This window comes from Oncorhynchus mykiss, chromosome 2 (assembly GCF_013265735.2).
Source record: "Oncorhynchus mykiss isolate Arlee chromosome 2, USDA_OmykA_1.1, whole genome shotgun sequence".
Classification (NCBI taxonomy): domain Eukaryota; kingdom Metazoa; phylum Chordata; class Actinopteri; order Salmoniformes; family Salmonidae; genus Oncorhynchus; species Oncorhynchus mykiss.
Window position 1 is genome coordinate 61,315,011 of NC_048566.1, and position 26,019 is coordinate 61,341,029.

At 41.4% G+C, this 26,019-nt stretch overlaps 1 protein-coding gene across 1 annotated transcript; it reads right to left on the minus strand.

The window, feature by feature from the left end:
• Positions 1–1,754: 1,754 nt before the first annotated feature.
• Positions 1,755–25,515, minus strand: LOC110493232. Its single transcript, XM_021567503.2, has 4 exons — positions 25,263–25,515; positions 4,510–9,273; positions 4,342–4,404; positions 1,755–3,365 (listed from the first exon to the last, which is right to left on the minus strand). Exons 1-4 carry the CDS (start codon positions 25,273–25,275, stop codon positions 3,244–3,246), a joined length of 4,962 nt encoding a protein of 1,653 aa, XP_021423178.2. The 5' UTR covers positions 25,276–25,515; the 3' UTR covers positions 1,755–3,243.
• Between the last annotated feature and the right edge of the window lie 504 nt (positions 25,516–26,019).

The following is a 26,019-nucleotide window of genomic DNA, read 5'->3' on the forward strand; positions in this document are numbered from 1 at the left end:
CTTAATGTACGCCTTCGTGCTTATGTCCTTGCTACTTCAGTATAGCATCTGCCCAGCCTATCAATAATATATTACACTAGCTCCCACACTTCTTGCTTGAGTCCAGTCTGTCTGGATGTATCCTGTTGGTTGGCCTCTGGCAGTAAGCAGCTGTGATGGATTGTTCCTGCAACGGTGGCGTTGTGTGTTCTGTGGCTAAAGCAAATAGATAACGACAGACAGCATCCTTGTCTCCCTTGATAACTTAAATGATGGTACAATAGCTCAATCCAACAAGATAACAGACAAAAAAACTACTTTTTTATGCCCATTCTACTCCAAATATTTTTTTCAGCATCTAACGATACTGCCACTTTTGGAGCGTTCCAAGTTCCTGGTATGATGGATTATGTAAAAAAATTCAGTAGAGATTGCTTTTGTACTAATAGCTGCTGTGAACATAAGTAACAGGCTTTAGTAATTTGTGACAAGTGTTTGTAGAATTGTACTGGGCATCAATCATTGCCAGGAAATTTCACATTACCAGATTATTGATGACCTCCCCCAGTTCAACCTGGGGGTAATGTTTCTATCCATATACACTAACGTTCAAAAGTTTGGGGTCACTTAGAAACATCCTTGTTTTTGAAAGAAAAGCACATTTTTGGCCATTAACATAACATAAAATTTATCAGAAATACAGTGTAGACATTGTTAATGTTGTAAATGACTATTGTAGCGGCTGATTTTTTATGGAATATCTACATAGGTGTACAGAAGCCCATTGTCAGCAACCAACACTCCTGTGTTCCAATGGCACGTTGTGTTAGCTAATCCAAGTTTATAATTTTAAAAGGATAATTGACCATTAGAAAACCCATTTTGCTAATATGTCAGGACAGCTGAAAACCTGTGCTGATTTAAAGAAGCAATAAAACTGGCCATCTTCAGACTAGTTGAGTATCTGGAGCACCAGCATTTGTGGGTTCGATTACAGGCTCAAAATGGCCAGAAACAAATAACTTTCTTCTGAAACTCGTCAATCTATCCTTGTTCTGAGAAATGAAGGCTATTCCATGCAAGAAATTGCCAAGAAACTGAAGATCTCGTACAACGCAGTTTACTACTCCCTTCACAGAACAGCGCAAACTGGCTATAACCAGAATGGAAAGAGGAGTGGGAGGCCCCGGTGCACAACTGAACAAGAGGACAAGTACATTAGAGTATCTCGTTTCAGAAAGACGCCTCAAGTCCTCAACTGGCAGCTTCATTAAATAGTACCCACAAAACACCGGTCTCAACGTCAACAGTGAAGAGGAGACTCCGGGATGCTGGCCTTCTAGGCAGTGTTCCTCTGTCCAGTGTCTGTGTTATTTTGCCCGTCTTAATATTTAATTTTTATTGGCCAGTCTGAGATATGGCTTTTTCTTTGCAACTCCGCCTAGAAGGCCAGCATCCTGGAGTCGCCTCTTCACTGTTGATGTTGAGACTGGTGTTTAAAGATGATTAACTTTGAAACAAAAGTAAACACCTCACACACATGGTTATGGGCTTAAAAAAAAAGAATACACACGTGTACCATGTCAGATATTTAGAATTGCAGATTAGAAATGTATTACATTTTGAGTTTGCATCCCAGTACTACACTTTAGTCTATATAGCCTTCTTTTAACCATAAAAAGGGTTAGCATTCACACCTAACCAACAGACACCTCTGGTAAGAATGCACCCTGCCTGTCTTACTTTAGTCCCCTATAAAATCAACAAGAGCCAAGTGAAGGATGCTGCTGACAATATATTTTTAAGTGTACATTTTTTTTATAGAAACAAATAACATATACCAACATAAAGAAATAACACTAGGTAGAACAAATACATAGTTTTCCTGCTATATGCATCCAGAATACTGCAAAGCAACCTTGTTTCAGCTGGCTTAGGATCTCTAAATCATACAATACTGTTCATCCCGCGTCAACAAACGGAATCGATTTAAAAGCCAGAAAAATAACTATTGGTAAGGTACCCACTTGTTATAAGATTGTAAAAGGGAACAGTAGAGAGGTGGGCAGAATGATATCTTACAAATTCATACAAACCGCAGTCAATTTTGCATAGTTCAAAACAGTAAACATGAGGTTTGCATAAAATACTGTTTACCCCCCAAAAATGTCAGCTACAACACTGACAAGAAAATAAACATTACAAAAACAGCCATCCAATGACACACAAAACTTTAGTTTAGGGTTTTTAAATTAGATTAAGTTTCGCAATGTTGCCTGTGATGGGGTCAACTTGGGGTCATGACTTGGGCTGCACCAAATGTTTGATGTATAATAATAATTGGTTATGCTTAGGTTGTATTAATAGAAGGGGAAGGGTTATAAGAGCCCTCCCCCTTACATTTATAGGGTCCTAGACTACAGATTAACAATATATGTGCATTATAAGGTGTAATATTGTTCCAGTTATTTTCTAGTCTCTGCTTCTTATAAGAAACGGTCTGAGAGATGTGAGTTATTGCAGTCAAAACAAGGTGTCTGTGAGAAAGTGCCTCAAATATAAGAGATTCATAGACACAGAACCCTGCAGGGGAGTGAAAGAGATAAGAGACGAGTCAGACATACCACCATAAATCAACTTGGGGAGTGGGCATTTACTGCTGAGCCTTTAGATAACACTGGAACTATTGTTTGAATAGCTGTGCATGCATAAACTTTGACTCATGAGAAGAAGGTAATGACGTAGGCATTTACATCACTAGGGGTTGACTGCAAGCATATTAAAAGCAACTTGGACTTTTCCTATTTGGCAGAACTCAGGAGAGACATCAGTTGTATGTGTGATGTTTGACTTCTGTCTACAGCTGTATTTTGATTAAAATTGTTCTGATTTATAAGTGCACATTGAGTGTTCCTTATTTGTTAAGTAAATAACAGAGCCAAGAAAAGTGTAACCAACACCTGTCAGGCCTGAGGTAGAGAGGACACTGTCAGATAAATTCTCAGTCACTTAAGAATGTAAACGCTAACTACAGTAAATAATAACTGTATTATGAGCTGCCCAACCTTACCACAATGAGGTCAATTTCTGCATTCCCAAAGAAAATACATTGGTTATGAACATTTGTCATTAAAAACAAAAATTGTACATATATTTCCATGGGAAACAAGGTACAAGAATCAGATTGTCATCCGACAGTCCTCACTCCACTCCCCCAGTCCATAACTGGAAGCAATACAATTTGTCGTGGGTCAGCTGCCAGGCCTACTTCTTCTGCTTGAATTTCTTCTGAAACTTCTGGAAGGTGGTGGAGGAAGTCTTGGGAACTTTAATGGTCAAAGAGGTGAGAGGACAATATCTCTTCTGAATGCCAACAGACCATACACCTAAATGGAGTAATAATTCATTTGTTACAATAAATGTTACAAAAAATAAAACAACCTACATCCTCATATTTGACAGAAAGGAATAAATGGAGATAGGGAACAAACTGAATAGATACAAGAAATGCTTTCCTTACAAAGATATGGAAAATGCAATGTAGGCAGCGGCCACAATACATACAGTGGGGCAAAAAAGTATTTAGTCAGCCACCAATTGTGCAAGTTCTCCCACTTAAAAAGATGAGGCCTGTAATTTTCATCATAGGTACACTTCAACTATGACAGACAAAATGAGAAAAAAAATCCAGAAAATCACATTGTAGGATTTTTAATGAATTTATTTGCAAATTATGGTGGAAAATAAGTATTGTGAGATCTTGCGTGGAGCCCCAGATCGAGGGAGATGATCAGTGGTCTTGTATGTCTTCGATTTCCTAATAAATTGCTCCCACAGTTGATTTCTTCAAACCAAGCTGCTTACCTATTGCAGATTCAGTCTTCCCAGCCTGGTGCAGGTCTACAATTTTGTTTCTGGTGTCCTTTGACAGCTCTTTGGTCTTGGCCATAGTGGAGTTTGGAGTGTGACTGTTTTGAGGTTGTGGACAGGTGTCTTTTATACTGATAACAAGTTCAAACAGGTGCCATTAATACAGGTAACGAGTGGAGGACAGAGGAGATTCTTAAAGAAGAAGTTACAGGTCTGTGAGAGCCAGAAATCTTGCTTGTTTGTAGGTGACCAAATACTTATTTTCCACCATAATTTGCAAATAAATACATTTAAAATCCTACAATGTGATTTTCTGGATTTTTTTTCTTCTCATTTTGTCTGTCATAGTTTAAGTGTACCCATGATGACAATTACAGGCCTCATCTTTTAAAGTGGGAGAACTTGCACAATTGGTGGCTGACTAAATACTTTTTTGCGCCACTGTACAGTACATTTTCAACACATGGTTGAATAGACAGCATGCTTTATTACCTTTGGATTTTTGGACTATTGCCTTAGGATTCTCAGCCTTCACAGCAACTGGACCAGCCATGTCTGATGGAAAAAGTGTTTCAATGTGAAAAGAGCAGGAATAAATGTCTAATTACAGGTAACATTAACTGGAGTAGGAGCAAGCATATCTGTGTTGGTATTACTTACCATTCATTGAACCTGTCTGTGTCGGAGGGTCCATGACTTCTTTGAAGTTGAATGACTCCGGCAGCACACTAAACATAAGACTGTTCTCCTCACGAGGCAAAGAAGCAGGGTTTCCGATTTCATATTTACCCTTTTCCACTATATCAGGGATACCGGATGGCACTGCCTCAATCCTAGATTTCTTCAGTCTGAGTTTCAGGCCGCTTAAGATTCTTTCTCTTTCAATGCGCCGCAAAGTCTGCTTGGCCTTTACAGTTCTTTCTGGTGTGGCTCGCCTTTCAGAGGATAATGCACCTCCATCTGTGTTGGTGAGGGCAACAATCTTTTTAGCCATTTCAGCACAAATCATTTTTGGAGCAACGCCTCTTCTGTTTTGTAGTCTTGGCACTTTGCCCCTGGACTTTGTCTTTGTCGGGATAAAACTATTATTCCACTCGCTTAAGATCCATTGTTTGATTGGGCTTTCCACTGGAGGACTGGTCTCGGAGGGCTCCGTTGTCCAGGAGTTGACATTCACACTGAGGGTTACAGGAGGTGCTGGAGCATTGTCTGCAAAAGGTCTGGCTCGAGAAGCATTATGGTCCTTGCGTTGGAGCGTGGAACCAAACAAGGCTAGACTTACTGTGCCAACCCTGCAAATGTTGTTCCCAATTCCATGTTCTGTTGGCTTCTGGAGATTGCTACCTTTTGAATGTTTCTCTTCTTCCAAAGACTTAGAAGTAGTTGTATTGGGGGGCTCAAAATCTTCATCATCATCATCAGTCAAGTTGACCTCAGGAACAAGGTGAAAGGAGGGACCTAATCCGTCCCTCATTTTCCTTTGCTTTCTTGGGACAGGCACATTTGAATGAGGACTTTCAACACATCTTCTCTTGAGTCCAACCCCTTTTTGTTTAACCTTGTAGCTACAATTTGTTTTAGGAGATAGATGTTTGTGACATCTTTGTGCCAAGGAAAGTGATGTAAGGAAACCGATTTTGTCTGTTACTTCAGGTTGCAGATTAGAAGTAGGAATGGGAGCTGTAGGAACGACTTCACTACCTCTAGGGTTTCCTTCTTCCAAAATAACACCAAGTTCTTGTACACATTCCACATGTTTCTGGAACGGACCTGGTAGTTTCTGCTTTGGCTGTACATCGTCCCAAACTAGCTCCGACATTGAGGTGGCTACTTTGATTAAGTCTTCATAACGCGAGAAGACCTCTTCAATTTCAACAATGTTTGTGTGGTTGATGGGGAGTTGCAGTGCTGGGGCTTTTGACAAAGGCAAGCTCTTCACCCCATTTGTGTATATGTGAGCAGTCTCAGATTTTCTATCAGACAAGACAATTGTTTGGCATTCTTCAATGCCTGTAGATTTCCAAGATTGAGGATTCACATTTTTTACAGGATTCTCTTCACGCTTTTCTTCTGCTGTGCCATTTGATTTACACAAATGCACGCATTCCCTTTGTTCTGCTTTTGTTGTGCTGGGTTCAACAGACAATGTTACCTCAACCAATGCCGTCGCATTCAGAGTGGCCTTTGCTGAACCCAATTTCGTCTTGTATTGGCATTTGCAGGACGAAGAATTGGTGGACCCACTGAACACTGACATCCAACGAGAGAGGCAACAGTAATCTTCTGATTGGACATCCCCTTTGTTTTTGAGTTTTAAATCAGTCAACTTCACATCTACCCTCTCAGATGATTTATCCTCCACTGAGTAATCTTTCAACTCAATCAGCTCCGCATCCATTTCCATTGGCAATTCCAACAGGTCTTCGTTCACTTCATCTTGTAGTAGCTGCCCACTGAAAAACTGCAAAGCCTCTTCTGGTGTCAGCACGTTGATCTCCAGGGAGGAAAATGGGTCACTAAAAATGATACCTGCTTTTTCTCTCTTAACCAGTGAGAGGGTCTGGGTGGAACTGTGTGCCAAACCTGACCCTTGAATTTCTTTAGCATCAGAATCAGAGGGTGTTGGTCTCGTCGCCTGAGTGACCTCAGTCTGCATGTCAATGGCAGAGGCTGTAGATTTTTCATTTTCGGTACAAATCAGTTTTGGTTGTTCATCTCCTCTTTGAAGAGTCTTTTGGTCATATCTTAGTGACCATGGGAATCCAAACTCCTTGTCTATGTCATCAAGCTGCTTATTTGTGTTCAACCATGATGACTCTTGTGCCGGGAACTCGGGGTGAACAGAATCATGTTTAAGAATAGCACATTTCTCTTCAACTTGACCCCAGTTTTTGCGCCTGGCTTGTGAAAATATGACAGACTGTGATGACATATCGTCATCGTCGCCACACACAGATCTAACCTCTTGCATTATATTTTGTAACATACCAGATCTTGCAGCATCCATAAGCTTTGGCCCATCTCCATCCCAATAGAGGCTTAGTATTTTGCTTTCAACTGGTGTGGCAGTGCATTTTTGACGTTGCACAGTATCTACCAACTCCTTCAATTTACCAAGGGTCCATTTGATTACAGGAATGGAGGACAAATCAAAAATGTCCTCATCGGAATCGACTTTTTCATTTGTTTCCTCACTCAATTGGTTAACATTCACATGAGTGGTCATTTCTGTGTCAGCTAACTCTTTTCTCAGAGTGGCTTGACATTCCACATTAGATAATGGTTGAGAATCAAATTTCTCTGCACGTAACCCATTTGATAATGACCGTTGAGACTTAAAACATGAATATGTCTTGGCCATTTCAACATCAGAAGTTTCTGAACCCTGAGTCAATGTTTTATCAGCCCCTGATTCTAGTCTGATCCTGGGGACTTCTTGTTCTGATTCATTTGTCAAAGAAGCAGATCGAGCAAGGGTTGTTTGGCCTTGTGATGGACTTTGGACACAAGAATGTTCCCCAGGTTTGCTCACATTTCCAACACCTGTTAAGAAAGACATAGCTTGGGTGGTCAAGGAGATTTTATCAGACACATGTAGAGGTGTGTTTGTCTGCATACACTGCGATAGTGGTTGTACAACTGCAATGGCCTTCTGTGCCGTAAGAACAGAGGGGGCATTACTTGCAGATGATCCTTGCGAGACCAGAGCACTTTCATTAGGTTTATCTCCTATGAAAATACAATTTTCTGTTCTAAATCCATTTCCACTTTCGTCCTCTGTTACTGTTATGTAATAGCCCTGTCTTATGGGGTGTGACGGAGTCACAGACTCACAGTTTCGCTGGCCTGAAGACAGCATACCATGGTTTGTCACAGATGAAGATGGTCCAGTGTTGGATAACTGAACATAATTGTTTTTTGGCTTGTAATGTAGGGTAGGGGCTGCGCCTTGGTTAGGCAAGTGTTGCAGAAAATGTGCTCCTGCCCCAACCACATGTTCTGTCTTGTTCAGGACGGGCCCATGGGAGTGCTGGCCTGGGTATGGTGGAGGCGCGGACTTACGTATCTGCTGGACTGGGTATGGTGGAGGCGCGGTTTCACGGTTGTGCTGGACTGAGGACTGTATACTATAGTTTGGCACAGATGGAGATGGTCCAGTGTTGGATACCAGAATATTGGTGCAGTCTGGCTTGTAATGTAGGGTAGGGACTGTGCCTTGGATATGGAGCCTAGGATGAGAGGCATGGTGTGCATTATTTCCAATGGGCCCTAACTGACTGTTATTATTTGCACAATAAGATGGGAGTCTGTTCTGTTGTGGTGGGATGGGAAGGCTTTTAGGGCAGATGGGGACATGTCTTGGAGAATTATTAAAAGGGGGGTTATACTTTGTACTTTGTACATTGTACTGAGGATTCTGGCTAATGTTATGCATTGGCATTCCCATTGCAGCATTTGGTACATTGACCTGGTTGTTGATGCCAGTGAGAAGTTGAGAGGGATACATCTGACTGTGGTTTGATGAGCCAGTGTGGACAGGTGCTCCATGTTGAACCCTGTTCATCTCAGTCCTGCTGTCATTGTTCTGATTTTGAAGTAAATACAACAGTTGGTTATATGTTGTTTCCTGTGCACTTTGCAAAGAGTTTGGTGTTTGTGGGTTTCCCTGATGAGGAGCTTGAACTGCTATCCTTCTTGAATCCTGCCCACTCACTACATGATTTACATGGTTGGGGCTCCTACCCATTGCAAGAGAAGCAGAGGTACCACTGGAGGCCCCATCTTGTCTGCCAAGTACAAGCTGCTGACTGCCACTCGCTGGGCTTATATGATACATAACATTTGCATTCAGTGGTGCATTAATATGAGGGGGGCAGTGAATGGTTGCACCCTGACCATCCTTAACGAGCCTCTGTGGATTGTTATTTTTAACACCCAAAAACCCCTGTCCCTGCTGGAAATTGGGAAGAGCTACACTGTTAACCCTTCCGGGCAAGGTGTGATGGTTTCCACTTTGTGATGTAACACCAGTTGATTGAGGAGCCGCTGCATTGTTAGTCCAGAGTGATGTCAAAAGGGGACTAGTACCCATCAGAACTTGCTCTCTGGTGGGTGAATGCTGAGATGAGTTTATGTTAACCATTGAAGCCTGTTGATTGAGGGTCGGTCCACTCCAGTAACCTCCACTGGTTACTTGTCCGCTGTGTGGTAGGCATTGACCACCTTCTATATACAGGACAGCTGGTCTGACTGGCCCATATTGACGAGAATAGCTGCTTGGAATCTCACTCATCTGACCACTGGTAACTTGGGGACTTGAGGATTGTCCAGCGACGGATCGATCCAGTCCACTTTGGGTCCAGGTATAGGTCTGCATTCTCCTGGTCTCCTCAGTTTCGCCTACTGCCTTGAATGAAACCATTTCTGAAGTGAAAAAACACATGATAAACAGGCGATTAGCGCAACACACACACACAGTAACCAACATAGCCTGTATCCCCCCAAAAATCTAGATTTAAAGTATAGCAATCTGGTACTACAAAGCCCTCATCATATTATCTGGCAGCATAGTCTTATGACAGATAGGCTAGTGTGGGAGATAATTCGATGCCACAAATTGCATGTGCTATTTCTGAGAAAAGATCATACCAATAATTACATTGGCTAGATGTAGAAATTATGTCACCTAGTGTATTTGCTGTTTCTGAGCTAATTAGCTAATGCCCATAACTACATTTGTTACATCTGGACATACTAATGTCAGGAGAACATGGAGACAGGATGGTAACAAAATGACCAATACGTGAAACATATGTATACAATAAAATACATAAAATGCCACCATTATAATTTAAGTCAAAGCAGATGTGGGCGTGAACAAGCAAGAACTGGGACTGAAAGATAATGGTGGCGAAAGGACAAGGGGAGTTGTTTAATTTGCATATGGGGAGTACACATATGCGTTATGTAAGGATGTAATGCTATAAAGGGAAAGGTCTGTGCTGAGAAAGACGGTTGTTCCATGGAATTGTACGACTTTGCTACTTTGTAATAAAGTCTAAATTGAATTCACAAGTTCCAGTAAAGGTGTAATATTTCTGAGTCAATATTCCACAACACTAGCTGATATGTTTTACCAGTGGGGTAAATCATTCTCTCTATTATTATTCTGACATTTCACATTCTTAAAATAAAGTGGTGATCCTAAAAGACCTAAGACAGGGAATTTTTACTAGGATTAAATGTCAGGAACTGTGAAAACTGAGTTTAAATGCATTTAGCGAAGGTGTATGTAAACTTCTGACTTCAACTGTATGTTGTCTTTGCAGCTGTATGAACCAGTGGGTGAATAAACATGGTTTGAGCTTTTTCTAGTCATCCGTTTGAGTTTACTCGTTTTGTTCAGAACCTAACAGCAGGCCAGTTAGCCTACTTGTATCTCTGTCTCCTTGATGTTGACAGAGAAACCAGACACACGCTCCTTGCTCACATGGAGCGCTCCAAACACATTGATGACAAAAAATAATTACAAATCAAAAGGGCAAACAATTAACACAATGAATGTGCTAGATTTAGCAGGAGACAGCTCAGAGCTGAGCACATTCTGGAGAGATGTGCCAATATCTTATACTCAAGATATTATCGGTACACATATTTTAGCTGTATTGCTTTTCACTGATAGCCGCATCTCGGCCACGAGCGCTGCCCAGATTGCCAGCTTCCCAACTAGACATATAGGCCTACACACTTGTAATTTGAAACAATCCACCGCACATCTTTTTTTTTTTACAGAAGCTAATGATCCTCTGTGGCTAAGTAATATTCTCTGGTGAAGTATTTTCTATTATTTAATGTATAGACAGGATTAATTATACCATTTTGGAAAATTCATATATATTTACTTTAGGCTGCAGTGACTTCTGTTACCAAATCTTGTCATATGCCTAGGTTACTAATCACATTAGGAATTATATTTTATTGTTAGCCTGCAAATATATTTTATTATATATATATATTTTTTTTAATTAAGTCCCCCCCCCCGAAGTGTAAGCAACAGTACTGAAGTTACAAGTGTGATTCAGAAGATAGAGTTTAAATTATTTATGAATGGATTAACTTTTTCTATGCTAGTTCAGGATATTATAGTTATCGTTTCACATTAGATGTATTAATAACAAAAAAGGTCAATTCTGGTACTGCTCTGCACACACAAGCTTGTTAGCTAGCTAGCTCTAGTCCAGCGTTAAGCCAAATAAAGTTCCTCCACAGAAGCCGCTCCTCCGTAGGTATAATTCTGTGGGCCTAATTCAGATATAAAAAAAATGTATATATAAAAAAATTTAAAAAGTCAGTCACATCTTGTGGCATACACGCATCTGTAAATCACACATGTAAACATCTAAACTTGCCTGCTTCAGAGCTCTCCAGCTTGTAGTACTAAAACACAGAAATTAGTTCTGGTTCATTCAGACATGGTGGTGATGGGAAACTGAGGCTTTCTGAAGCCTTTGGGTCTTTTACCAAATTGTGCCAGAAAACAGTTTATTACTCTGAGCTTTTAACACAATGCACATTTGTGACATGTGCTGGTCAGCAATGAAAAGCAGTGTGATGTTCATATAGAAGTTTTTGTTACACAATATTCATAAAATCGTCATGGCACGGCAGCTAGTCGCGGGTCTTACTTAGTAGCCTACTATCAGTTACCATACAAGTTCACACCTTCCACTTTGAATCTATGGCATTATTTAGGATGCTTAAGACAGAAACATGTACTTGACTAAATAAAATTAAATTGTTTGAACAACAATGCGCAGAAAGTGTAATTTAACAAAACCATTTTCAAAATAATATGCCGTCGCCAGGATTCGACCCCGTTCCCTAGTTCTGGTCCCAGAGTACCTAGCTGTATTCATATACTCAAACTAACCTCACTATTTGAAATGTAAATTTAGTATGTAGTATGCTTATTGGTCATAGTTAGTATGCCAAAAGTTCCAGGGTGTCGTACTAAATGTGCCAAAATACAAAGTATACAAGCGGTGGACACTATTTCCGTGCTTTTAGGGCCCATAACGCAATTCAGAAAATGGCCGTGGCTTTGCATTTTCAGATTTGAAGACAACGGCAGGAAAAATGCATCCGATTTCGACGAGAGGATACAAATTAATTGCTTTAACTAATTATGACAAATGTTAAAATGTTGAGCAATGTAATAAAGTAAATTACTTTTCAAATAAGTTAAGTTACACTATGTTGTTGGCTGACAATTTGTTAGCTACACCATCCTTACAAACCACATAGCATTACAGCAGTATGTACCGGTATGTTAGCTAGTTACCTAAGGCTAGTTGGCTACTAATACATTGAACTTGCCAGGCAGTATACTAACTAACTACCCAACGTAGAGACTTATTTATTCACGTCATTCTTAGCTAAGCGGTATAGTCGTTGTGCAGTCTCAATGGACATTGTTAATTCTAGCTATCTACTCAGATTTCAGAGCACTCTCGTCAGAGTGTGCCAGAACTGTTATAGAATGTTTAAGGTAATGGTAAGATAATGACTAAATGATTTATACGGTTAAAGTAATATTACGGCTAGAATTAACCAACAGTATTCCAATCTGTCACTGTATAACAGAGTGAAATGTGTTTGAATCATACGACTAGAATTCTTGAATGTACAGTGCCTTGCGAAAGTATTCGGCCCCCTTGAACTTCGCGATCTTTTGCCACATTTCAGGCTTCAAACATAAAGATATAAAACTGTATTTTTTTGTGAAGAATCAACAACAAGTGGGACACAATCATGAAGTCTTTCCACAGATTCTCGATTGGATTCAGGTCTGGACTTTGACTTGGATATTCTAACACCTGGATATGTTTATTTTTGAACCATTCCATTGTACATTTTGCTTTATGTTTTGGATCATTGTCTTGTTGGAAGACAAATCTCCGTCCCAGTCTCAGGTCTTTTGCAGACTCCATCAGGTTCTCTTCCAGAATGGTCCTGTATTTGGCTCCATCCATCTTCCCATCAATTTTAACCATATTCCCTGTCCCTGCTAAAGAAAAGCAGGCCCACACTATTTATTGGATATCTTTAAGAAATGGCTTTCTTCTTGCCACTTCCATAAAGGCCAGATTTGTGCAATATACGACTGATTGTTGTCCCATGGACAGAGTCTCCCACCTCAGCTGTAGATCTCTGCAGTTCATCCAGAGTGATCATGGGCCTCTTGGCTGCATCTCTGATCAGTCTTCTCCTTGTATGAGCTGAAAGTTTAGAGGGACGGCCAGGTCTTGGTAGATTTGCAGTGGTCTGATACTCCTTCCATTTCAATATTATCGCTTGCACAGTGCTCCTTGGGATGTTTAAAGCTTGGGAAATCTTTTTGTATCCAAATCCGGCTTTAAACTTCTTCACAACAGTATCTCGGACCTGCCTGGTGTGTTCCTTGTTCTTCATGATGCTCTCTGTGCTTTTAACGGACCTCTGAGACTATCACAGTGCATTTGCATTTATACGGAGACTTAAATACAATCCACCTGTGTGTAATCATCATCATTAGTCATTTAGGTCAACATTGGATCATTCAGAGATCCTCACTGAACTTCTGGAGAGAGTTTGCTGCACTGAAAGTAAAGGGGCTGAATAATTGTGCACTGTATGTGCATAGAAAAAGAGGAACTGTTAGCAGAGAAGGAACTGTGCAGACAACTTGTGACCGCTGTGAAACTGATAACAGGGAAGGAGGTCCCACCCAGGGAGGGGGGAAACCGTTAGGCTTGCAGTAGATTATGTAACATGTTGTAGGATATGATAAGCAATGTATATGTTGGAGAAAACCTGTAAACAAAATTGGCAGGGTTAGAGAGGAGGGGCATTTTTATGACCAAATGTGAGGTATAAAAGGCTATGTGCATTGTATGATTTTTACAGCTCTCGTAAATAAACATTCTGGCTATTGTAGGCCGGGACTGTCTGTTTCATTCAACTAGAATCTTATCAATTCTGGGTTTAATTGAGGTTCAGTTTATGAACATTGATAACATAATTCTCGTAACAAGAACACAGACTAACTGATGAATTTAGAAACGCTCAACACCCGTTGAATATGGCTGGTGTCAGGAAACTTCACACACAAACAAAGGCATGATTAACTTCTTTGGGGTAGAGGGCAGTATTGGGAAGCTTGGATGAAAAACGTGCCCAAATTAAGCTGCCTGCTACTCAGCCGTAAAAGCTAGAATATGCATTTAATTAGAAAATTTGGATAGAAAACACTGAAGTTTCTAAAACTGTTTGAATGATGACTGTGAGTATAACAGAACTCATGTCAGGCAAAATCCTGAGAAAAGAATCCAACCAGGAAGTGGGAAATCTGAGGTTTGTAGTTTTTCAACTCAGCTCCTATTGAATATACCGTGTGATATTAGTTATGTTTCACTTCCCAAAGGCTTCCACTAGATGTCAACAGTATTTAGCACCTGTTTTGACAATTCTACTCTAAAGGAGGGGCTCATAAGGGCTCTTTGAGTGAGAGGTCTGGCAGAGTGCCACAGCCTCGGTTTGGCGCGCTCACGTGAAAGGTAGCAGCTATGTTCCGCTTCATTTGTACAGACAAAGGAATTGTCCAGTTGGAACATTAATGAAGATTTGTGTTAAAAACACCCTAAAGATTGATTCTAAAACATCGTTTGACATGTTGCTACGGACTGTAACGGAACTTTTTAAAACTTTGTCTGAAACTAGTGAATGCGCTTGGTGAGTTTAGATTGTACTGAACGCGCCAACAAAAGGAGCTATTTTGACAAATTATGGACATTATCAAACAGAACAAGCATTTGTGGACCTGGGATTCCTGGGAGTGCATTCTGATTAAGATCAAAGGTAAGTGAATATTTATCATGTTATTCTGACATCGACTCCAACATGGCGGAAATCTGTTTGGCTTGATTTTGTTGTCTGAGCGCCGTACTCAGATTACCGAAAAAGCATAACGTTTTTTTAAAAAATCTGACACAGCGGTTGCATTAAAGGAGAAGTGCATCTATAATTCTGTGCATAATTCTTGTATTTTCATCAACATTTATTATGAGCATTTTTGTAATTGATGTGGCTCTCTGCAAAAATCACCAGATGTTTTGGAACTACTCAGATTTTTGGATATAAATATGAACTTTACCAAACAAAACAAAAACATACATGTATTGTTGTTAGGAATTTAATGAATAAATGACTAAACAATATCCTCATTTTAAATAGAACTGTAACTAAGTAAACTTATACTCTGTTTTATTATATCTGATTAACAATATGAGTTCATAAAAAGGGATTATGTGGCATGGACAAGGAGTAATTAAACATAATGAACACCATTCCAACTAGCCTGGGAAGGAATGGGTTGTGGATTAATTAAGCAGATAGGGTCATTAACCTATGGTTGAACCGACGAAACTTAGCTCTGGGGTGTTTTAGATAAGGCAGTGAGTGCATTCCTAGGTTTTTTGTTAACTAGAACTGTCAGCTAAGTGGTGATCGATAATGGTGAGGGGTCAAGAGTTAATTCAGATATGTTGTGTGTCCTGTGTGTGTGCTAGTGGGTCATAATGAACTTTGAATTAACTTTTAAAATTGCTTTGTCTCGGTCGAGAGGGGGAGATTCAGTCACCAATGACGTCATATTTTGTATATAAACTGTTGTTCGTTGTTACATGGCAGCGCGCTCCGAGAATAAATACTATTATCTATTATTGTCTATTTTATGCAAACAAGAATCTTACAAATTCTCATAAAATAGATTAAGTGAATTCAATTAATGAAAACATATTGGAATAATGAAATTACAGTAACAATTGTGTAACATGATGTCCTATGAGTGTCATCTGATGAAGATTATCAAAGGTTAGTGATTAATTTTATCTATATTTCTGCTTTTTGTGACTCCTCTTTGGTTGGAAAATGGCTGAATGCAATTACAGTCACCAACGCTCTGGATAGCATGAAAACAGCCTAACCAGCTCTGCTAGGGCGAGTAAAATGGTCAGAGTGAGGTGTTCTCACATTTGTGTCTGGAAGTATCTAGCCAACATTAGCCAGTTAGCTTGAGTGCTTGACTGCCATTGTAAGGTCAGAACGCTCGGATCAACCCTACGAATGGACAATCTGACAAAGCTCTGAATTTATGAATGCCCAGAGCACACTGAGCGCTCTCTGGCACTTCAGATTCGAACACACCCGAAATTGTAAAAATGTCTAGCTAGTCATTTGTTATGCTAACAAGCTAGCAAGAGGTTGCAAAGCAACAGAATCAACTTCCTGTAGACAGACGAAGCGCTAGTACGCTCAACTGAAACGATACCGTTTGTTTAAAGCATACTAAAATGAACTAACAGTATGTAGTATATACTCATTATGTAGTATACAGTATGTTATTATGGATATTTGAACACAGCTCCTGACTACCTGCTGAGCTATCATTCAGGTGACGCTACATGCCATCCAAGATGGCATAGCAGTCAGGCGTCTTGTCCTGTCCCTTGTATATATAGTTTTTTTTTTACATATTTTTCTTCGCATATCTTTTAAAATATTTGACTAAACCTCAACAGCTAAATACTCTCCTGCAACCGGCCTCACCCAATGTAGCGTAGATCTGCTTTTTTATTTTCTTAAGTATTTAAATTGACTTCGGATCTGGAACCCCTCAACTGAAGCTAGCAGGCTAACTACCAGCTATCAGTCAGCAAACCATTGCTAGCGGTCATTAGCTAACCTTTAGCTCAGAAAGCCCTCGCCAGTTCGAACAACGCGACTCTAACCAGAGCATAACGGACCTATTATTTTTATCCCCGGATTCTCACCGCAAACGGAACATTTTCATCTGGATCTTCACAACTAGCTAACCGCAACCCCGGATGACTACTCCTGGCTAGCGTTTCCATCCACTTAGCTTGAAGCTAGCCCGGCCAGAGCTCCTGTGCTACCACCGAAGCATACTCCTGGGCTACAATATCCGGACCCCTTCTACAGCCGGTACGGGGCATGGAACCCCGCAGATCCCCTACGACTGGAATACCGACATAATCTGCCTGAGGACCCAGGCGCAACGCCAGCTGAAGGCCCATTATGCTAACCAGCTAGGCCTGCTTGGCTACCTAGAGCTATTTGGAACCCTACTAATTCCACGACCGGTCTATCGGTCACCGCATGAAGAGGCATAAACAGACTTAACCCCATCGCGACATCCCCCAAAGGCTAACTTTCTAGCCGTTGCTATCTGCTTGCTTGCTAATTCGGCCTGCTAACTGCTAGCCTGCCCCGGTCTACTAACTGCTAGCTTGTTTAGCCCCGGTCTGCTAACTGCTAGCTTGTTTAGCCCCGGTCTGCTAACTGCTAGCTTGTTTAGCCCCGGTCTGCTAACTGCTAGCTTGTTTAGCCCCGGTCTGCTAACTGCTAGCTTGTTTAGCCCCAGCCTACTAACTGCTAGCTTGTTAGCACAGGCCTGCTAACTGTCTGAATCGCCGTGTCCCCAGCCAGCCCAACCACTCACTGGACCCATATTTATTTTCAATCTCTTCTCAATTTTTAACCTCTATCCTACCCCCTCCCTTTTCGAACATTCTGTTAAAAATCGCGCAACATTTCAGCGTCCTGCTACTCATGCCAGGAATATAGTATATGCATATGATTAGTATGTGTGGATAGAAAACACTGAAGTTTCTAAAACTGGTTAAATCACGGCTGTGACTATAACAGAGCGTGTGTTTCATCGAAAAGCGCAAGAAAAACTGGTCACTGAAATCTGAAAAAAGTATCCATGCGCCCCTTTCATGGATTATTTAAAGGAAACCAAATTTAATATGGAGACTGATGCAATTCCTACAGCTTCCACACGATGTCGCCAAAAACGTCATTTTCATTGACAAAAATCCTTTGAGACATTACAAATAGATCCATGATTCCATCCAGCCTACCTCAATCGATTTTGGAAGATTGAAAAATGGACACTTTTCTTTTGTAGCTGCTATTGAATACAGATCGCCCAGTGATCAATTTGATCGCTTATTAACGTTTACAAATACCTAAAGTTGGGTTATAAAAGTAGGTTGAAGTTTTTTTGTCAAAGAATATAGGCAACTTAAATAATTTTTAAACATGACGTTGCGTGTTGGAAGAGAGCTTTTTTCGTGATGCAGACAGGCTATACAAATGGATATTTTGGGCATTCATGGACGGATTTAAATCGGGAAAAATACAAATTTGTGATATTTATGGGACATATAGGAGTGCCAACAAAGAATATCATCAAAGGTAATGAATGTTTTATATTTTATTTCTGCGTTTTTGTGTAGCGCCGGCTACGCTAATTATTTTGTTTACGTCGCCTTCAGGCATTTTGGGGTGTTGCATGCTATCAGATAATAGCTTCTCATGCTTTCGCCGAAAAGCATTTTAAAAATCTGACTTGTTGGCTAGATTCACAACGAGTGTAGCTTTAATTCAATACCCCGTATGTGTGTTTTAATGAACGTTTGAGTTTTAACGAGTACATTTAGCATTTAGCGTAGCGCATTTGCATTTCCAGGTGCCTACTTGAGACGTCTGCGTCTCAAGTAGGAGCAAGAATTTAATTCAATTACACCTTCCGGTAACCTGCCTCACCAAATGTGATACGGAATCGCTATTATTTTTAATTTTAGAACACATTCAAGAACCTCCAGAAGCTAACCAGCTAGAAGCTATTTGGTCATTGTTACCCACTGCTAGCGGCTTTTACCTTCTGCACAGCCAGACAGTTTTTTTTGCCTGGATAATACTCGCCAGTCTACCAGTATCGAACTGTCTCTCCACAACAACGCCGGATTCCTGCCGTAATCCCTGGACCACTACTTCTGATCTTCACAGCTAGCTTTCACGCAGTACCGAAGCTATCCCCGAGGCCCACTTCCCGGCCTACTCAGCTGTTCACCCGAACCACACTCATACACAGCTAGAGCCCAATACTCCACCGGATCCTTGCTGTAAACTCTGGACCTTGGCTAACGCCACTGCCACGAAGCTAGCACCAGTTAGCCGTGAGCCAGGCACATCTCCCTGCCAACCCCCCCTACCACCCCCGGGCTACTAACTTTAAACGCTGTGTCGCTAGCGTAGTGGCGGCTTCCATGTCCCATCTACTGCTGCCCCCTGGACACTGATCACTTAGCTTATGCCTGCTGGACTGTCCATTAATCACGGTACTCCATTCTGTTTGTTTATGTTTATTTGTCAGATCCCAGCCGCGAACTCAGGCTCTGTGTGTAGTTAATATGACCCGCTCTGCCTAGTCAACACCATTTTACCTGCTGTTGTTGTGCTAGTTGATTAGCTGTTGTCTCACCTGCTGTTTTAGCTATCCCTCCCAATCAACACCTGCAATTACTGTATGCCTCACTGTAAGTCTCTCTCAAATGTCAATATGCCTTGTATACTGTTGTTCAGGTTAGTTATCATTGTTTTAGTTTACAATGGAGCCCCTAGTTCCACTCTTCATACCTCTGATACCTCCTTTGTCCCACCTCCCACACATGCGGTAACCTCACTCATTACAACCAGCATGTCCAGAGATACAACCTCTCTTATCATCACCCAGTGCCTGGGCTTACCTCCGCTGTACCCGCACCCCACCATACCTGTCTGCGCATTATGCCCTGAATATATTCTACCATGCCAAGAAATCTGCTCCTTTTATTCTCTGTCCCCAACGCTCTAGGCGACCAGTTTTGATAGCCTTTAGCCGCACCCTCATCCTACTCCTCCTCTGTTCCGCAGGTGATGTGGAGGTAAACCAGGCCCTGCATGTCCCCAGGCACCCTCATTTGTTGACTTCTATGATCGAAAAAGCCTTGGTTTCATGCATGTCAACATCAGAAGCCTCCTCCCTAAGTTTGTTTTACTCACTGCTTTAGCATACTCTGCCAACCCTGATGTCCTTGCTGTGTCTGAATCCTGGCTTAAGAAGGCCACCAAAAATTCTGAGATTTCCATACCCAACTATAACATTTTCCGTCAAGATAGAACTGCCAAAGGGGGCGGAGTTGCAGTCAACTGCAGAGATCGCCTGCAGAGTAATGTCATACTTTCCAGGTCCATACCCAAACAGTTCGAACTACTAACTTTAAAAATTACTCTCTCCAGAAATAAGTATCTCACTGTTTCCGCCTGCTACCGATCCCCCTCAGCTCCCAGCTGTGCCCTGGACACCATTTGTGAATTGATCGCCCCCATATAGCTTCAGAGTTTGTTCTGTTAGGCGACAAACTGGGATATGCTTAACACCCCGGCAGTCCTACAATCTAAGCTAGATGCCCTCAATCTCACACAAATCATCAAGGAACCCACCAGATACAACCCTAAATCTGTAAACAAGGGCACCCTCATAGACGTCATCCTGACCAACTGGCCCTCCAAATACACCTCCGCTGTCTTCAATCAGGATCTCAGCGATCACTGCCTCATTGACTGTATCCGCTACGGGTCCGCAGTCAAACGACCACCCCGCATCACTGTCAAACGCTCCCTAAAACACTTCTGCGAGCAGGCCTTTCTAATCGACCTGGCCCGGGTATTCTGGAAGGATATTGACCTCATCTCGTCAGTTGAGGATGCCTGGTCATTCTTTAAAAGTAACTTCCTCACCATTTTAGATAAGCATGCTCCGTTCAAAAAACGCAAAACTAAGAACAGATATAGCCCTTGGTTCACTCCAGACCTGACTGCCCTCGACCAGCACAAAAACATCCTGTGGCGGACTGCAATATCATTGAATAGTCCCCGCGATATGCAACTGTTCAGGGAAGTCAGGAACCAATACACGCAGTCAGTCAGGAAAGCAAAGGCCAGCTTCTTCAGGCAGAAATGTGCATCCTGTAGCCCTAACTCCAAAAAGTTCTGGGACACTAAAGTCCATGGAGAACAAGAGCACCTCCTCCGAGCTGCCCACTGCACTGAGGCTAGGTAACACGGTCACCACCGATAGATCCATGATTATCGAAAACGTCAACAAGCATTTCTCAGCTATATACAGCTATATAAGAACTCTGCGTTGTCTGTAAAGGTTAAGCTCTCGGCAACACACTCAAGAGTGTTGTGTCGACGGCTTCATGATAGCAATAATTAATCAATATTAAATGATGATTGTTTGAAGAAAACTCTCAGTATGAATATCCACAACAGAGGTTGTGGGTATTTTCCAGTATCTATACTGTTTTTTTTAGAAGTAGTAAGCAGAATCAATATTGGGTTAACCATTAGACATGTGTAAGCAGAATGAAAACAGAATCCATATGATTGTGCAAAGTTGGATCAACACAGGCCTAGCCATTCTGGGTCATGCCTGGTCTTGTGAAGGCCATTGGACAGACAAATTAGTTAATCAGTTATAGGCACAATTAGACATGCACCTACATTAGGAGTGCACGCCATCAATATAATCTACGCAAATAAGAGAATGGAAACTAAGCTAAAAATGAGTGCAAGGCAAAAAGATAAGGGTGGCCAAGGCTAAAGGGTATAAGTCACTCCACTTTATGTAAATTATTATGTATGTTACGTAAGGGTAAAACTGTATAAAAGGAGAGTGCCGAGACTGAAAAGATCAGTTGTTCCATGGAAGTACTCAGGTTGTTACTTTGTAATAAAGTCTATTTGAATTCACAAGTTCTGGCATCTGAGAAATATTATTGGCCGAATATTTCTACGACAAGGTCACAGTCAAACTTCGATGCATAAAGTACCGGTCTGAAGTGAGCTCTAAAAGGGCGTTCCTTACGTACGGCTACATAAAACATACATAAACATGATTCATTGGATTGGTTCCTACATGATTGGCTCTGTCTCCTATCTTAAAGAACATATTCATATTCTCAAGCCCTGGTCTAACCATATTGTAGCCTAAACATCAGCTGATCAACAGGACCATAAAGAAGACTTGAGCTTTTCAGGGCTGTATCAAAAGCAAAGCCTGCACACCCAGGAGCTTTCCAGATGGCATGGCGGGTTGGCAGTTGTCATATATACACATATTCATAGCTCATATATCAAGCACATATATTAAGCATCATTTAAGTGGCCTTAGTGCCCTCAGGCTGCTTTAGAGCCTGCTTGTGACCATAGGATTAAAGCTTGCACAACACACCCCATGACTGAGACACAAGACTGGTGTTGCACAAAACATGGTTCCCCATTGTTACAAGGATACTAACCGCACAAACAGTTATAGAGCGCCAAACTAATCCGCCTGACTCAAGTCATTGCACGCACCCTAGCCCCAGCCATAAACTGCCAGTTTCAGTTCCCCTTATCTCACGACTCCTTGACACACAGACATTCCATCGCACGAACACACACCTCACTCCCCTCTCTACTGGTCGGGTGCCAAGAGCAGAGGACTCTGCTGTGCACCAATGGGGCTCCTGCTCTGGCTGGAGCAGGCCCGCCTCCAACTCTTCGGGACCAGTCAGAAGACCAACACGACAAGACTCCACCTACATTATTCCATGTATAAAATCTGCTGCAACCTCTGTCTAGGTCCCTTTTCAGCTGACTCCTTACTGAGTCATATGACTAGGTCCGTGCACGTTAAACTGCAGGACAAGATATCTTTTGACTCAATAAACTGCTTTTTTGTTACAACTGAAATCCACTCTGTCCAGCGTCCATGATTTGGTCTCACTCTCCTGTAATTCAACACCAACACAGTTCTACGTTAAGTGCCTTCAAGAGCATGACGGCAGTAGATGATAGGCCTACATTACAGTGCCTTGCGAAAGTATTCGGCCCCCTTGAACTTTGCGACCTTTTGCCACATTTCAGGCTTCAAACATAAAGATATAAAACTGTATTTTTTTGTGAAGAATCAACAAGTGGGACACAATCATGAAGTGGAACGACATTTATTGGATATTTAAAACTTTTTTAACAAATCAAAAACGGAAAAATTGGGCGTGCAAAATTATTCAGCCCCTTTACTTTCAGTGCAGCAAACTCTCTCCAGAAGTTCAGTGAGGATCTCTGAATGATCCAATGTTGACCTAAATGACTAATGATGATAAATACAATCCACCTGTGTGTAATCAGTCTCTGTATAAATGCACCTGCACTGTGATAGTCTCAGAGGTCCGTTAAAAGCGCAGAGAGCATCATGAAGAACAAGGAACACACCAGGCAGGTCCGAGATACTGTTGTGAAGAAGTTTAAAGCCGGATTTGGATACAAAAAGATTTCCCAAGCTTGAAACATCCCAAGGAGCACTGTGCAAGCGATAATATTGAAATGGAAGGAGTATCAGACCACTGCAAATCTACCAAGACCTGGCCGTCCCTCTAAACTTTCAGCTCATACAAGGAGAAGACTGATCAGCGATGCAGCCAAGAGGCCCATGATCTCTCTGGATGAACTGCAGAGATCTACAGCTGAGGTGGGAGACTCTGTCCATAGGACAACAATCAGTCGTATATTGCACAAATCTGGCCTTTATGGAAGAGTGGCAAGAAGAAAGCCATTTCTTAAAGATATCCATAAAAAGTGTTGTTTAAAGTTTGCCACAAGCCACCTGGGAGACACACCAAACATGTGGAAGAAGGTGCTCTGGTCAGATGAAACCAAAATTGAACTTTTTGGCAACAATGCAAAACATTATGCTTGGCGTAAAAGCAACACAGCTGAACACACCATCCCCACTGTCAAACATGGTGGCAGCAGCATCATGGTTTGGGCCTGCTTTTCTTCAGCAGGGACAGGGAAGATGGTTAAAATTGATGGAAAGATGGAGCCAAATACAGGACCAGTCTGGAAGAGAACCTGATGGAGTCTGCAAAAGACCTGAGACTGGGACAGAGATTTGTCTTCCAACAAGACAATGATCCAAAACATAAAGCAAAATGTACAATGGAATGGTTCAAAAATAAACATATCCAGGTGTTAGAATGGCCAAGTCAAAGTCCAGACCTGAATCCAATCGAGAATCTGTGGAAAGAACTGAAAACTGCTGTTCACAAATGCTCTCCATCCAACCTCACTGAGCTCGAGCTGTTTTGCAAGGAGGAATGGGAAAAAATGTCAGTCTCTCGATGTGCAAAACTGAGAGACATACCCCAAGCGACTTACAGCTGTAATCGCAGCAAAAGGTGGCGCTACAAAGTATTAACTTAAGGGGGCTGAATAATTTTGCACACCCAATTTCAGTTTGATTTGTTAAAGTTTGAAATATCCAATAAATGTCGTTCCACTTCATGATTGTGTGTCCCACTTGTTGTTGATTCTTCACAAAAAAATACAGTTTTATATCTTTATGTTTGAAGCCTGAAATGTGGCAAAAGATCGCAAAGTTCAAGGGGGCCGAATACTTTCGCAAGGCACTGTACAGTCGGAAAGTATTCAGACCCCTTGACTTTTTCCACATTTTGTTAGGTTACAGCTTATGAAAAATTGTATTAAATAAAAATATGTTTCCTCATCAATCTACACCAATACCCCATAATGACAAAGAAACAGTTTAGACAGTTTTGATATCCAGGTGGTGAGTCACCAGTTTTGGTCTTAAGTAGCAAAATTTGAAATAGTGTTTTTCACATTATAGAAAAAGTAGACACTCAGAGCTACAAAATGGTATACCATACCCTGCATTTGAGGAACAATGGGAAAGTAATTCTGCTTTGAAAGTTGCTCAACTTGTAAACTCATTTGAGAAAAACCACCTGTGAATAGTTTGCCATCTAGTGAAGAGCTCTTTGTCTACAGCATTCAGCATAATTCACACCCTCACCAGCTCTGCTAGCAACAATTTCATTACACTTTTTTTGCAGACGTTTACTGACACCGGCCATATTCAACATGTGCTGTACATGTCACGTTAGTTAACGAGCCAGCCAGCCAAAGTTAGCTAGTTAAACAATAAACAGTGGCAACAATGCCACAGTGCTGGGAGCTAACTAACCATTTTCAATGTTAGCTAGCTAACATTAGGCTCTGACTATAATAGCACACGGCTCTGGGAAACAGATAATAACGTCAGCTAGCTAACAGTACACTTAGCTTAAGACATATAGCTTGCTAGCTAGGTAAACAAAGTGTAAGTTCACACACATCACGTTAGCTAACGAGCCAGCCAGCGAACGTTAGCTAATTAAGCAACAATGAACAATGCCATAGCGATGGGAGTTAACCAACCATGTTCAATGTTAGCTCCCTAACATTAGGCTCGAACTAGAACAGCACACGGCTCTGGGAAACACATAATAACGTCAGCTAGGGAGCCAGCTAGCTAACAGTACACTAGCTTGAAATGAAGGCACTTTCTGTCAAAATGAGAAAACGTGTAATATCTGAAAATGTAACGTTAGCTAGCTAACGCTAGCCCATCTTACCTGTATGCATCATCGTGCATGGACGCGTTGTGTCGAACAAATATTGGTTCAATAATATATCAGATACCGGAGCTTGTGAGTTCAGTACAGACTTAACTACAAAGTAACAAGCCGAGATTGTCCATGGAGCAACTGCCGGTCACTAACTCAGATACCTCTGTCTATACAGTCTGGCATAACATATATAGTCACTTCTCTTTGTGTGAATGATCCACACCGTTTAGTATTCAGCCCTTTTGCGCAACGTAGCAACGCCCACTTCCGCTCAACTTCCTACCCGATCGCGTCCTGTCAGCCTATTTGTAGCCATACTAGCATCGAAGTCGCTCGTTTCATAATTATATTAATAATGTATTAATATAATCATATTTCTAGAGTGTTTTTTAATCATTCTTGTTGAAAATTCTGCATATCCGTTCAGTTAGTGATTTTTGTAATTCGATTATTGTGTTCTGTATCTTCTTTTGCCTCTTAGCGCGTTAATAGCTAACTTAGCTAGCTAACTAGTAAGGTGGCTAGCAATTAGCCAACGCCCCCCTACCTTACCAACCATGGCACTGTTTTACTCAAGGCGCTTGCAAGAGCTGCCAAAGATAACAGTGACGGATGTACATCGTCTGGCCAAGACAAGTAGCAAAGCACCGACCTCCAAGTTGGAAAAACGATTCAAACTTTGGCTCCAGTTACCTTTTCAACTACGAAGGTAACTTAAGTATAGCCAAGTTGCCTATCAGACCAGACAATGACGTTTACTGAA